This window comes from Myiozetetes cayanensis, unplaced genomic scaffold (assembly GCF_022539395.1).
Source record: "Myiozetetes cayanensis isolate MyiCay16 unplaced genomic scaffold, myiCay2020 scf1, whole genome shotgun sequence".
Lineage (NCBI taxonomy): Eukaryota > Metazoa > Chordata > Aves > Passeriformes > Tyrannidae > Myiozetetes > Myiozetetes cayanensis.
Genome location: NW_026086604.1, coordinates 99,163,401 through 99,176,105, shown reverse-complemented (window position 1 = coordinate 99,176,105; position 12,705 = coordinate 99,163,401). Strand labels below are relative to the sequence as shown.

Sequence of the window (12,705 nt, the reverse complement as noted above, 5' to 3'; positions counted from 1 at the left end):
GATAAAACACAGAGCAGCATGTTTAATGTAAAGGAAGAAATCAATGATACATTGAAGAGTCCTCTATGGGCATTACAGCGACATTTCGTTACCAAATACTTGAGGTATAACGTGATGACACTGTTCACCAGACACAAAGAGGGCTGAGAGAGAGGCGGGGGAAAGGAGGGTAATATAACCACACAACCCTGCTTCTTTTCAGTACCAGCCACAGGCAGAGTCTTGGTCTGGGCTCTGTTACATTTTCTTTTTCTGTGGCCAAAGAGAAAAGAGACCAAGACTTTCAGAATGATCTCAGCTGTGAGGAGGCCCAGGAGGTCACCTGATCCAAATCCTATTCAGTTGCACCAGGGCCATGCTGAGTTCTGATCGTCCTCACGGTTGGCAATAGTCCAACCTCTCAAGCCCCTGCTGCAGTGTTTGACCATTTTCACAACAAGAACTTCTTAGCATCTACATAAGAGTTTCCTGTGTTGCCTTTTGCCATTTCACAGCACACCTCCCAAAAGAGTGTGGCTCCAGTTGCTCTACATGCTCCCACCAGAAAGCTGTAGGCAGCAGTAATAATCCCCTTCACACTTCTTTTCTGGAAGTGGGACAAACTGAGTTTCCTACACCTGCCCTCATTCATCATCTCCTCGAGCCATTGACCATCTTCATGGCTCTCTGCAGGACACACTTCTGTATTTCATCAGAGAATCACAGAATAATTTGGGTTGAAAAGGACCTTAAAGATCCTCTAGATTCAATCTCCACCCCCCACGTGCAAGGACACCTTTCACTAGACCAGGGTGCTCAAAGCCCTACCTAAACTGGCCTTAAACACCTCCAGGGATGGGGCATCCACAGCTTCTCTGGGCAACTTGTTCCAGCGCCTCACCACCTTCATGGTAAAGAATTTCTTCCTTTTGTCTAAAGCCATTCTCCCTTCTCTTACCCCTATAGGCCCCTGTAAAAAGTCCCTGGAAGGCTGCTATAAGGTCTGCCCAGAGCCTTCTCTTCTCCAGGCTGAACAACCCTTGAGGAATACTCCTCATCACTTGTCTCCACTTGGATACTGTGCCGTCGAGTGCAACCAACCAACCAATTTCTTATCCACTGAGTTAACTTTCCATCAAATCCATGTCTCTCCAGTTCAGACACAAGGATGTGTGCAGGACAGTGTCAAATGCTTTGCACAAATCCAGGTAGGTCCCATCAGTTGCTCTTCCCTATCCCACCAACACTATAATCCCATCATAGAAGGTTATGAAATATGTCAGGAACTATTGGCCTTGCCAGGTCCACCATCTGCCAGTTCCCTCAGAAGCCCTATGCACTTGTGCACTTTCAGATTCCTTAGGAGAAGGTCAGGTTCAAAAAATCTACATTCTCTCAGTCCCTGCCTTTGCCTTCTGAGACTCAGGCAGTGTGCCTGGAGCACTTGCCAATAAAGACCAAGGAAAAAAAGTCATTATATACCCCAGCCTTTCCGTATCCCGGGTATCCAGGTCTTCCATTTTCTTCCAGGGAGGACCCACATTTTTCCTAGTCTTTCTGTTATCATACCTGTAGAAGCTTTTCTTGTTGCCTTTGACATCCCTGGTCAGCTTTAATTCTATCAGGGCTTTAGCTTTTCTAATCTGCTCCCTGGCTGCTTGGACAACCTCTCTGTATTCCTTCCATGCTACCTGTTCTTGCTTCCATACTCTGTAGGTTTCGTTTTTGTGCTTGAGTGTGCCCAGGAGTGTACCTTGTTCATCCACACAGGCCTCCTGGTGTTTTTGCCTGACTTCCTCTTTGTTGGGATGCATCTCTCCTGAGCTCAGAGGAGGTGATCCTTGAACCCTCATACCAGGGTACACAAAACTGGACACAGCACTGCAGATAGATGCAGCCACGTCCTGTCAGCTACACTCTTGCTAATGCAGTCCAGGACACGGTTGCCCTTCTTTGCCACAGGAGCATGTCGTGGCCTGAAGTTCAACTTGTCCATCAGTAGCTGCAGGGCAGTTTCTGAATTTCTAGCCACACAGTGCCCAACCTGCACTGATGCAAAGGGCTATTCTACATTTGCTTTTGCTGAACATCATGATGTTCCTGTCTGCCCAGGCCCCTCTGGTGTATTGACTACTCCTTCCAGCTGGTTTTCAACTGGAAGTCAACAGACTTACTAAAGCTACACACTTACCAAAGCCACACTCCAGCCTATTGTGCAGGTGGTTAATAAACACACTAACAGTATTGAACATGAGCATGATACTTGCCCTTTCCAGTCACCAGGGTCGTCCCTGATCCCCAAGTGGCTTCACAGTGCCATCAAGCAAGTCCCTAGCACTCTTGGATGTACTGTGTCTGCTGCCAGGGGCTGCTGTACATCCAAGAGCTATATCACCATCTTCCTCTATTGTGAGTGATGCAACATTCTCACAGAGTCTGTTAGTAGACTCAGAAAACCTGGAGGTCTGAGGACAAACCTTACTAGTGAAAGCCTTGGGTTTTTGTGTTGGAGCGCAGTCAGGAGAACCCAGTCGATCCAAGCCAGCTTTCTGCCATGCTTGCCTCTGCTTCCAGCGCACTGAAGTCAGGAACCTGTGCTCTGGGGAGGTTGTCCCTGTAGATCAACCTCAGCCTCTCTGGCCCCCCACGACAGTCTGCCATAAGTAGGGCCATCAAAAAGCCAAAATATCTGCTATTCTGAAGTATATAGTTGCAACTCTTTAAAATTTATAATTCATAAAGGGCTCCAAGTGTACATCAGGACCAGGTCAGCAGAATTTAGAAGTAGTCCAGTTTGAAAATAGGAGCTTATTCTACGTTCAGAAATTTTCAAGGTTAGTAGAGTGTTAAGCTGTTAATATTTGCCTATTGCATTCAGCCGGATTGGGAGCTGGAGTCACACAGCAAACAAATCCCAATGAAATTCCTACAGCCATCTCGTTTCCAAGAACTGCTTTTTTTTTGCTGGTAAGCTGCTGACCTCTGCTTCAACAAAGTGGATAAAGTGGGGAAGATGACTACCTTCTTCAATGAACAAAGAACATCTCTCTGCAGATTCTCAGGTCGCTGAACGTCAGTATTTTTGCCTCTCCTTTGAAAAAAACCTCTCCTAGTTTCATCTGATGAACATCTTCTGACCTCCTCAAAGATAATATTTAAGATAAGCAAGATTATTTCAACCTAAGAACAAAAACTGTTACTATGCAACCTGTTGCCATAGCAACCAGCCATTTGGTCCAGGTCAAGGGCGGTCAAGGGTTTGGAGGCTAACACCGTATCCATACTGAAAGAGACACCTACCAAATGTATATTACAGAACCATTGTTTATACACATAGCTAAGAGAAAAACTGCTATGTTTGCATCCCTGCTGTAGCTTTTTATTACCCTTATTTTGCTCAGACAACAAAATCTGCAGCCGCTCAGGGAGAAAAGTAAATTAGATGTTTTTCAGAATTGTTACAAACCAGGTAAGCACAGAATAGAAAATATTCATCTGATGAATATATAAAAATTTACTTCTTATTTCAAACCTTTACATGCTACAGTTGTCTTTCAAGAAAAAAACTGAGGAAGTAGGAAGCCCAACTCATAAACTGCTGTGCCTGCCTTTCATGCTTTTTTCTTACTATCAGTGACCTCGGTTAAAGCTTTGACAAAAAAGATTTCAGAGTAATTTTCAAGGCTGCTGGGCTTTGGCTCCCATCATACTGAAAAAAAAAGAAATGTACTATAACTGATATGACAGTACATCAGCCAGTGACCAAAAGCACTTTTCCCACTCTTCCCTAATGGGCTGTACAAAAGCAAAGGGGCTGGTGAGAAGATCAGAAAAAGATGACCTTCATGCTCATGCACTGTGACTGGGGAATGCCTCCCACACCCCAGCAACACCCGCCTGCAGCCCAGCCAGTTTCACCAGGGGTGCCCTCTGAAGCGGGGTACGGGGGATGGAGGCTGCCGACTGCTGCGGGAGCTCTTCCCCACCAACAGCACAAGTGGCTCCTCTTACCACGGCAGATGAGTCCTGCATGACACAGAGGCAGAGCTCAGAAAGGCATCCAGCTGAAGAGGATCATTTATCCTACACAATATATCATTGTCCCATCACTCCTCTGCTCTTGAGCTTTCTGTGCTTCTGCTGCATATTTCCTGCAGTAGATCTAGGCTACTCTGAAGTAAAAAAAAAATATAGTTGCTCCATACCCAGATATTCTTGCAAAATTTAGCAGTGGAACAAGAATATTCAGCAGAAAAACAAACAATGGACTATGTCCAAAGGGATCAGTCACCCAGCAAGTGTGTTCCTCCCCAGTGCAATCACAGTGGGACTTCAGCCTCTGCATCTCAGAACTGTTTACACTTACTTACTGAGGTAAGCTTAAGGAAAGCGAGGCTTACCTCTATTTCGTGCAACATCACTAAGGCCACGCAAAGTCAGTGCAGAGGCAAGATAAAAGGTAGAACTTAAGAATTATGCCATGAAAAATTTTATTGAAGAAATACCTAGACATTATAGAACGATAAGGAGTACCTTCTCTCATGATATATATAGAATTTCAGTAAGCCTCATGCATTTTCCCTGCAGTTTTCACAGTCTCGTTCCCAAAGATATGAATGAGTGACTCACGTAAGAAATCAAAATATTTTGTAGTTCATGCCACATGTAATAACACTGATGCAGAAGGCTTTCCTGAAGCACTGCCAGCTGGGTCTTTTTAAGTGTGCTACTTCAAGTGCACACATTATCTTAAGAGTAACAGAAACCTCAAAGATGAGTATTTAATCTGAAAATACTGTTGTCAAGGTTAGTTGACTTTTTCATAGTCAAAAGTTGAACCATAAGTGTCCGAGCCTGGCTGCTGGAGGGACCCACCTTATACACATATATTCTCACTTATATATTCTCATTTAGCAGACCTGCAGCCTGCTCAGTCAGAGAGGGCAGTAAGACAAGACTGCTGGTGCCATCTGTGCTTCTGTGAGTGCTCTGTCTGTGATCTGGGTGACTGACCATGTACATATGCATACACATGGGGTACATGTGTGTTCTGCGTGCATGTGCTGACTGGAAATATATTTTCAGCCTAAATACTGACCAGGGGCCATACAAAGTCTTGCCCCTTTCAGGCTGTTGGATTCAGCCTGATCTTTTCTTTTGTATAAACCAGGCTGGACTGAGGAAGTTTTCCAGAGCTCCCTTTGAATAGACTTGATTAGACATCCTCCAAAATATTTTCCCTGTTAATATTTTCAGCCTAAATACTGACCAGGGGCCATACAAAGTCTTGCCCCTTTCAGGCTGTTGGATTCAGCCTGATCTTTTCTTTTGTATAAACCAGGCTGGACTGAGGAAGTTTTCCAGAGCTCCCTTTGAATAGACTTGATTAGACATCCTCCAAAATATTTTCCCTGTTACTGCAGTACTGAGGGTTGCAGAACCTTCCTCAAAAGAAGTTTTCAGGGGAACACCAGACAGACAGCAGCAGTCACTGTAAAATCAACAAACTGAAAATTTGAGGTTCCTTTCCAACGTAACTCTCTGATTTCAAATACCCAGAGAAGTGGCAGATGCTGTACTCAGGATGTCATGATACGGTCTGTGCCACCACCTCTTACTCTCATTGTCTACTCTTAGCAAGAAACATCTGCCAGGAGCAGGGAAAGCAGAAGCTGTTATTGTTGGGGTTTTTGTATGGAAAAACTCACAAATGCTCCAATTGAGCAGCCTATTCAGAGGTATAAATACCCTTTGTTCTGCAGGAAACCATTTAGGCACTTTAACCTCTGCATGTACTGAAGTACCTCCTGGAAGCAGACCCAGCACAGGCCTCATGAATCCTCATTAAAGGCGGGACTTGAAGAAAAAGTCAAAGCAAAAATGAAGGCAAAGAAAATTATTGTTTGAATGCCAACATGCTGTATTGCTTTTGCTCTGCATTTGCTGCAACACAGAGAGAAAAGTGTTCTGAAAGAAAGAGACAGACAGGAAGGCAACACCCAACACTCTTTGTTACTTCTCTTCAAAACATTAATTGAACATAAAGTCAGAATTTGTCTTGAAAACCTGGCAAGACCATTTACAGTTTCCACATTTCAGAGGAAAACAGCAGCACTTAGAAGTTGTAGAGGAACCACATACACATTCCTTGAAAGCTGTTTATTACAGTCTTAAATGTCACCGCTTGCCAGCACCTCTTCATCTTTCCTGCCCATCTCTCAGGCTACCACAACCCAGGCCACAGTCTCTTGGCAGGCACGCAGGCTCTGCTGAGTGAGTTATAACTTTGAGGCACCAACTCTCACACAGGTTTGCCAGCGGAAAACAGTCTCTCATCCTGACTGGCACCACTGCAGAAAAAAACAGAGGGGACTTTTCTTCCTGGATTTTAAATGCCATTTGAACAATACATGTGCATTGTTTCACATTTTTATGCGGGTTCACCAATTAAATTATGGTTTCCCAGCTGGCTGCCAAAGCTGAAGTTGATATATATTGAGATATGGCCAGATGCTGTGTTACAGCTGCCAAACAAGCACCTTTACTCTACGCAGTGGATCGTTGATAATAAAGGACTGCACTTGTAACAGCTATGCTGTCTCCAGCATTAATATCTGAGCAGAAGGAAAATTTTTATTAGAACACAGTTCTGCAAGCTAAATCTGCTAACTCCAGATTCTGCAGTGCTCCTAACTCCCATTTCAGTATGGCTGCTTTCCACAGCCTGCAACTCCCTAATTCAAGGAAAACCATCTCACAAAAGTAATACAAAACCATGAGAAGTACTGAAAGAATAACCTGAAGATCTGGTTTTAATACATGACATATTCCACGTTGTGGAGGACTGAAACAGAAGTTCTGTGAGGGACATCCATGGGCATGAATGACCATTTTGTCCTATTCTCTTGTCTGTATTCACCCTTTGTTGTTCAGATTTGGTTGCTAGTGTGCAGAGGAAAAACAAAGCCAAATGACACTTTTGAGATAGGTCAGGGAGGCTCATTTTGTTTAAAACTGAGAGTCAAATTATATTTTGATATACATACACTGCTAAGGCTGAAACTATCCAAGAAAGAGCTGAGCCTGCTTTGGGGCACCTGAAAATTAATTAAGAAGGGCTCCATGAAGGACTCCACTTTTTATATTATAAAAATATTCCCTTAAAAAAAAAAAAAAGAAAACCCTTACTTATAATGATAATTTTCCAGGAACTATTCTGGAGTGAATTTCAGAAAGTCTTGTGAAACTTCTGGTGGGTAAATAAACAACTGCATGTAACTGCAGCCTCATCACAGCTACTTTTTAATCAAAGGCTGTTTGTCTGTGGCTAATTAGACAGGCCTAAACCAAAGAGAGACAAAAAAAGCCACCAAAATTTCTTTCAGGTTTTAATGTGCTCTAACACTTTTTGAAAGCGCAGTAATAGAAGAAGAGAAGAGTGTTTTAACAAGCAACAAGCCAATTACTTTGGAGTAAAGTCTATTCAGGAGAATGAGCTATGCTTTGGAGCTATCAATAATTCACAGATCCTAATTTTCCATGGGATCAAACAATATTATTGCTACAGTCCCAATCTGTGCCTGAGAAAATAACCCCTGTAAAGCTAAAAATGGTTCTAACTCAGAAAAAAAAAAAAAAAAAAAAAGGCATGAAACATCCTCCACCACTTTTTTTGACTTAACACCCACATAAAACACTACAGCTATCACAAAGTTGAACTCTGCCAGGTCCCTGTGGACCATGAACCATGTTCCTTGGCTTCCCTGCAGAGCAATAAAGCCCCCAGAGTAAAGTCTCTGCACAGCTAAGTGTCTGAACACTAATAACTGAGACTCTGCTTGAACATCTATTTCATACAAAGATATTGCTGTCTTGTGCTGACTCTTACACTTTTTCTTTTTTTTTTTTTTTTTTTTTTTTGAGAGCTTTTCATGTTCTGTTAAAAACAATGACTGGGGGACTACTTATCCATACCTGCATTTCTGGGGAAACTTTACTCAGAGCTAATCACAAGGGCAGGGAGCTGAGATATGCTCAAGAATCTCAGCCCATTCCCTTCCCTCCCTTATGCTGCTCATTTTGGTTTTGCTGTATCACCTACTGAGAGAAGAAGCTTCTCCACATCACTTAAAAGATTCGCAAGTACTTTTCAGGTAAACTCTAATGCCAGAAGAGGCTTCCAAGCTTTTGGTGTAATACAACTGGAAGTGATGATGAACAATTACAGGAAAACGTTCTGAAATATTTTCTCAATTACATCTGCCCCTGAATTTTCCTGTCGATTACTGCATTTCTTTCTACAAGCTCTTACTTCTTCAGAGGGCCTAAAGAATGCAGAGCTGTGCTGAGCAGATGCAGGAAATCCGTATTTCCATGCTGTATTCTCGTTTTCTCTGAGAAGTTTACTGGGTGACCAAAAGCAAGCAAAGCACACCCCCTTTCCTGGTCAGTCCTCCCAGCTCCAGAACAGCAGAAACCTCTCTCTGTAGAGCATTCTCACACCTACTGACAGTAAGTGCAATGTAAGAAGTAGGTATTACTACAATCTCTCTTCTTCTCTGTAGGAAATCCCACACAGAACAGACATCTAGAAAATATGACGGTAACCAAAGTTTGTATTGAAATATCTGTATAAAAAAACGCTCTATAATGCATAACACAAAAACAGGTTTCTTCTTTCCCTTCTCTTGCTGTTAAATTAAGTCTGAAACCCAAAACCTAAAAGGAATTATATGCTTGCTTAGTTTTAATCACAAGTAATTCCATTGATCTCAATGAGAATACTCCCACGAGCCCATTAAGAAATAAGAGTTCTTGCTGTTTACTGTAATATTAGTAGGTACAAGAACAAAACACATATCCAGCTACAAGTATGTTCTTTTAATATCTTTATGGACTCAATCCAATCGATGATACCTATCTTCCGGTCCACTAAAGGTCACTGCATCCCAGATCTATAACAGGCTGACCTATTTTGAGAATTCTCCAAACAAAAAAAGCACCCCTGCTACACGCTGCAGTCACCATAAAGATATTGCTTACCATGGCTGATGAAACACTCTGCCAGCATTGTTAGTATGACAGCAACTCGTAACACCAGAGGCCACCTCTGTCATTTTATCAAGTCTGTGACTTGATAAGGCCTGAAAAATGTAATGGTTTCTCTCCATTCCTATTACATTTTGGAAATCTACCAGTGTCAGAAATTGCTTGACACTAGGGAAAACCAGAAGTTCTTGAATGAACAATTGAGGTTATTCACTCCTGACTTTAGAGCTCAGTATTTTTCATGTTACTGGGCAACACAAAAGTCAAGAATCAGATAGGCCGTGCTCTCTCTTATGAAGAGTTAGTCTGTAAATCAATTTGCTTTAGCAGTCAAGTAGTCCTGACATGCTACTCATCATTTTTGTCCCAAAAAAGCAGAACACCTTTACTGACATATCAGCCACTAGAGGGGGTATTTGGTATCTTACCTAAAACCTGATAAAAAAATGAATTAAAAAAAAATTTAAAGTTTACAGAAAACCCGTAAAAGCGTATTTCCCACAGTACTGCAATTACACATAAGGTTGCATGCAAAGTGTTTTAGGAAGAACAATGTTTTCTTTGTGTATAACTGAACACAATGCAGAAGCAATCGCCACGTCTCCCCTTTCAATCCTTAGGTCTACCCATATCAAACACTGCGATTTCTGCGAGCAGAGATGTAGTTTTATATGCCAAGAACATGGCTAAATTACCACTAGGTTTGATTTGCCTGTACAGTCAGTCATCTCTGAGCATGTCTAAACCTGATCCTTCAAGCATGCCAAGCTAGAGCCTGACATGCTCAGGCTTGGCCTTGATAAACAAGAAGAACCTACAAAATGGTTCCTATTTACAACTGTCTGCCTCTTTACACATTCACAATCCCCAGATTTATTGTTCCAAAAAGTCTCCAAAAGGACCTAGAAAACTGCCATCAAGTTAGGTCCAACTTCAAGCAAAGTAGAAGATTCAACTTGCCTCAAGCCACTCCCAAACTCTGTATTTAAAACATGTTAAGTGAAAGACAAATATATATTTCAACTCCTGCACATGAATCCGTAATGAATACAAAACTCATCAAAAACCATAAACGGACTTAATGGTTGAGTCCATGCAGGGACAGCCTGAAGAAGGGTACAGGATGGATTGTGCCAATATATTAAGGGCATCACAGATTCTACATACTTTGTTAAATTCTGTCAGTTTGGGAACAGTGAAGCTGCTGGCACTGCTTACAAAAACTCAAGACCCTCTCCAAAATCTATGTGAAAATAACCACAACTGGCTAATAGACTTAAATACCCCCAACTCCCCCTTACTCCTCACAATCTGCCTTCAAAGATGTGGAGCTGGAAGGTTTTAGTGAAGGTGACTGCCTGCTCAGAGGATCATTTTAAAAACACAACTTTTTCAGAACCAGCATGGCCATGAATTGGGATAAAATAATCCAGTATCACTCTTTCCTTTCCTCTGCCAACTGCATGTACTCAGTGCAGACTATTACGTTATTTATAACAACTGTGGCTGAACAAATTGATAATATTCCATAAAAAGCAGGATTGGCACAAGCACCTAACTTTGAAATAACTAAAACAGTTATTGCAAAGGTTCAGGAGCAGACAGTACTTGGGGCGCTGAAAGAGGGGAATATACCTTGTAAAAGAGGAAGAAAAATAACTGGATCATGGAAGCACTACATTTTTTAGAGTCCATACTTGCATTTAAACATGTTTAAACATGATGCAAACATTTCTCTCTATTACCCAGATTTTACTAGAATATATCCACTCCATTTTTTTCTGCAATATTTTGGTGAAGTGATTTAACAGTTACTCTCATTGGAGAAGAGATTTGTCCCCAACTCAAGTTCATGTCCTTAACTGAACCATTCCTTTAAACAGCCAAAGAGGTCACTGAGTTCTGAAGAGAGTGGCTGTACTGAACTACCACCATCCTGTGCCATCAATAGTAATTTTTAAATGTAACAGCAATCCTGATCATTGCTTTATTCAGCCTTGCTCCTTTTCAAAATACCCATCTAAATCCCTTCTTCTCTGCTACTATAACCCCAGAAAGCATTTTGAGGTTCTGGGAAGAAAGGTAACCTTTAAAGTTTATTGTCTATTATTTAAGCTATCCACATCTCAGGCATGACTGTGGCCTCTCCATAAAATGAGTTTCAAACAAACTCTTTCTTTATCATTAGAATTGGAAAACAAAAGGCATATTACACTAATACGATAAACACAAACACTACACATGGGCATCTGTAAGTTGTCACTGTTTTATAGACACCTGTCTTACATATTGGACACTAAATCTCTGTTCTTCCCTCCCATGGCCAGACTTGTGTACCTAAGGGCAGCAATGAGGCCTCAGCAGCTCAGACTATGTAAATGACAACTGCCTGTAATCATCTCTAATAATCCTCTGAGTCCACTCAGATCCATTGGCTCTGTTCAGGATTGAGTCAGAGAAAGAGCAAAAAATGGCCCAAAAATGGCTTGTGAGACAGACTTACAGACCACAAGCCATTTGACTACCCTTGCTGTAAGGCTGGATGCTTTTTCCTCCCAAAGGATTTTAGTTCTGCAGTCTGGAATAGGAAAGTTTATTCCAGATAGGCATATAAACAAAAATAAGGTAATGTGGGAGCAGGAAATTAAAAATAATAATTGGCACAATGTAAAGGAATGTACTTTGTTAAAACAAGAGAATGGTTTGGGTTGAAAGAAACCTTTAAAGTTCTTCTAGTCCAATCCCCCTGTCCAAGTGTGATGTTTCCTTTTTCCAGTCACTGGGGACTTTATCTGATTGCCATGACTTTTCAAATATTATGGAGAGTGACTTGGCAACTGCATGAGTTCTCCCTGCTGATGAGGATTCTCTGTATGAAAAAGGCCATCTCCGTCAGCATAATAGTATGAGATCCCACAGGCAAAAGATGAAGGGGTAAAGCCTCATTTAGGAGTCATTTAACCAAAAGAAACCTAATCTCTGGGAAACAAGGTGCCTCATGCATATCCCTGGTGTAAAATTAGGGCTTCTTCAAAGACTCCAGGGAATAACAACTGTGTTCTTCATTTCTGCCCTCTTGAGAAAGCAGCATCCTCTCTGATAGAGTCTTAACAGATAAACTAGGTTCAGAGGAGCCAGAGAATTACATGGCCACATTCCCTGCTTGGAGGGCAAAAGAAGAAAGGATGTGAAATCTTCCCTAAAACAAAGGACCAGCCACTTTAAGCCCTGTTTATATTATCATATAATATGGTTATTTTTATGGTTCTTTTGCCATGCCTTCATTGTGTCAATATTGCAAATATTACTAGATCAGGATGACTGTCACCAGGACCTATCCAGGAAGGACTGCATTGGAAACACCTGTCAGAATATTCCTATTTTTAAACAGTCAGGCAAATGACCTATTTATTTTGAAAATAGTTTTTTAAGAGCCCTCAGTCTTAAGATCTCATTACAGATGCCAGGCATATAAAAACAGACAGTTCCCCTTAATTTGTAAATACTGAGTTAAATACATGGATAGCCATTTCACTTCACTATGAAAGTAAGCACATCTGAAATAGATTTTTAAAAAAACCGAAAGTCCAAATGAAAAACAGGTTTCCTAGAGCAAACATTTTCAGCAGCTGCTGGGATTGGTTATGCTGATTTCTGGATGATGAACCTAAGACATCT

At 41.6% G+C, this 12,705-nt stretch overlaps 2 protein-coding genes across 13 annotated transcripts in view; one reads left to right on the top strand and one right to left on the bottom strand.

Moving 5' to 3' along the window:
- Nucleotides 1-12,705, top strand: part of EGFR (epidermal growth factor receptor) — a 1,326,436-nt gene that overhangs the window by 353,242 nt on the left and 960,489 nt on the right. The window lies entirely within an intron of this gene.
- Nucleotides 1-12,705, bottom strand: part of BLVRA (biliverdin reductase A) — a 55,710-nt gene that overhangs the window by 14,754 nt on the left and 28,251 nt on the right. The window contains exon 1 of one of the 12 annotated variants that reach the window (XM_050330372.1): nucleotides 3,991-4,026. The exons of 9 other annotated variants lie outside the window; for them this stretch is intronic. In XM_050330372.1, coding sequence (XP_050186329.1) covers nucleotides 3,991-4,011 — 21 coding nt within the window. In that variant the 5' untranslated portion in view covers nucleotides 4,012-4,026. Of the gene's footprint in view, nucleotides 1-2,456; nucleotides 2,648-3,990; nucleotides 4,027-12,705 lie in introns of those variants that run through there. 2 more of the 12 variants (XM_050330408.1, XM_050330417.1) reach the window with 2 other exon arrangements.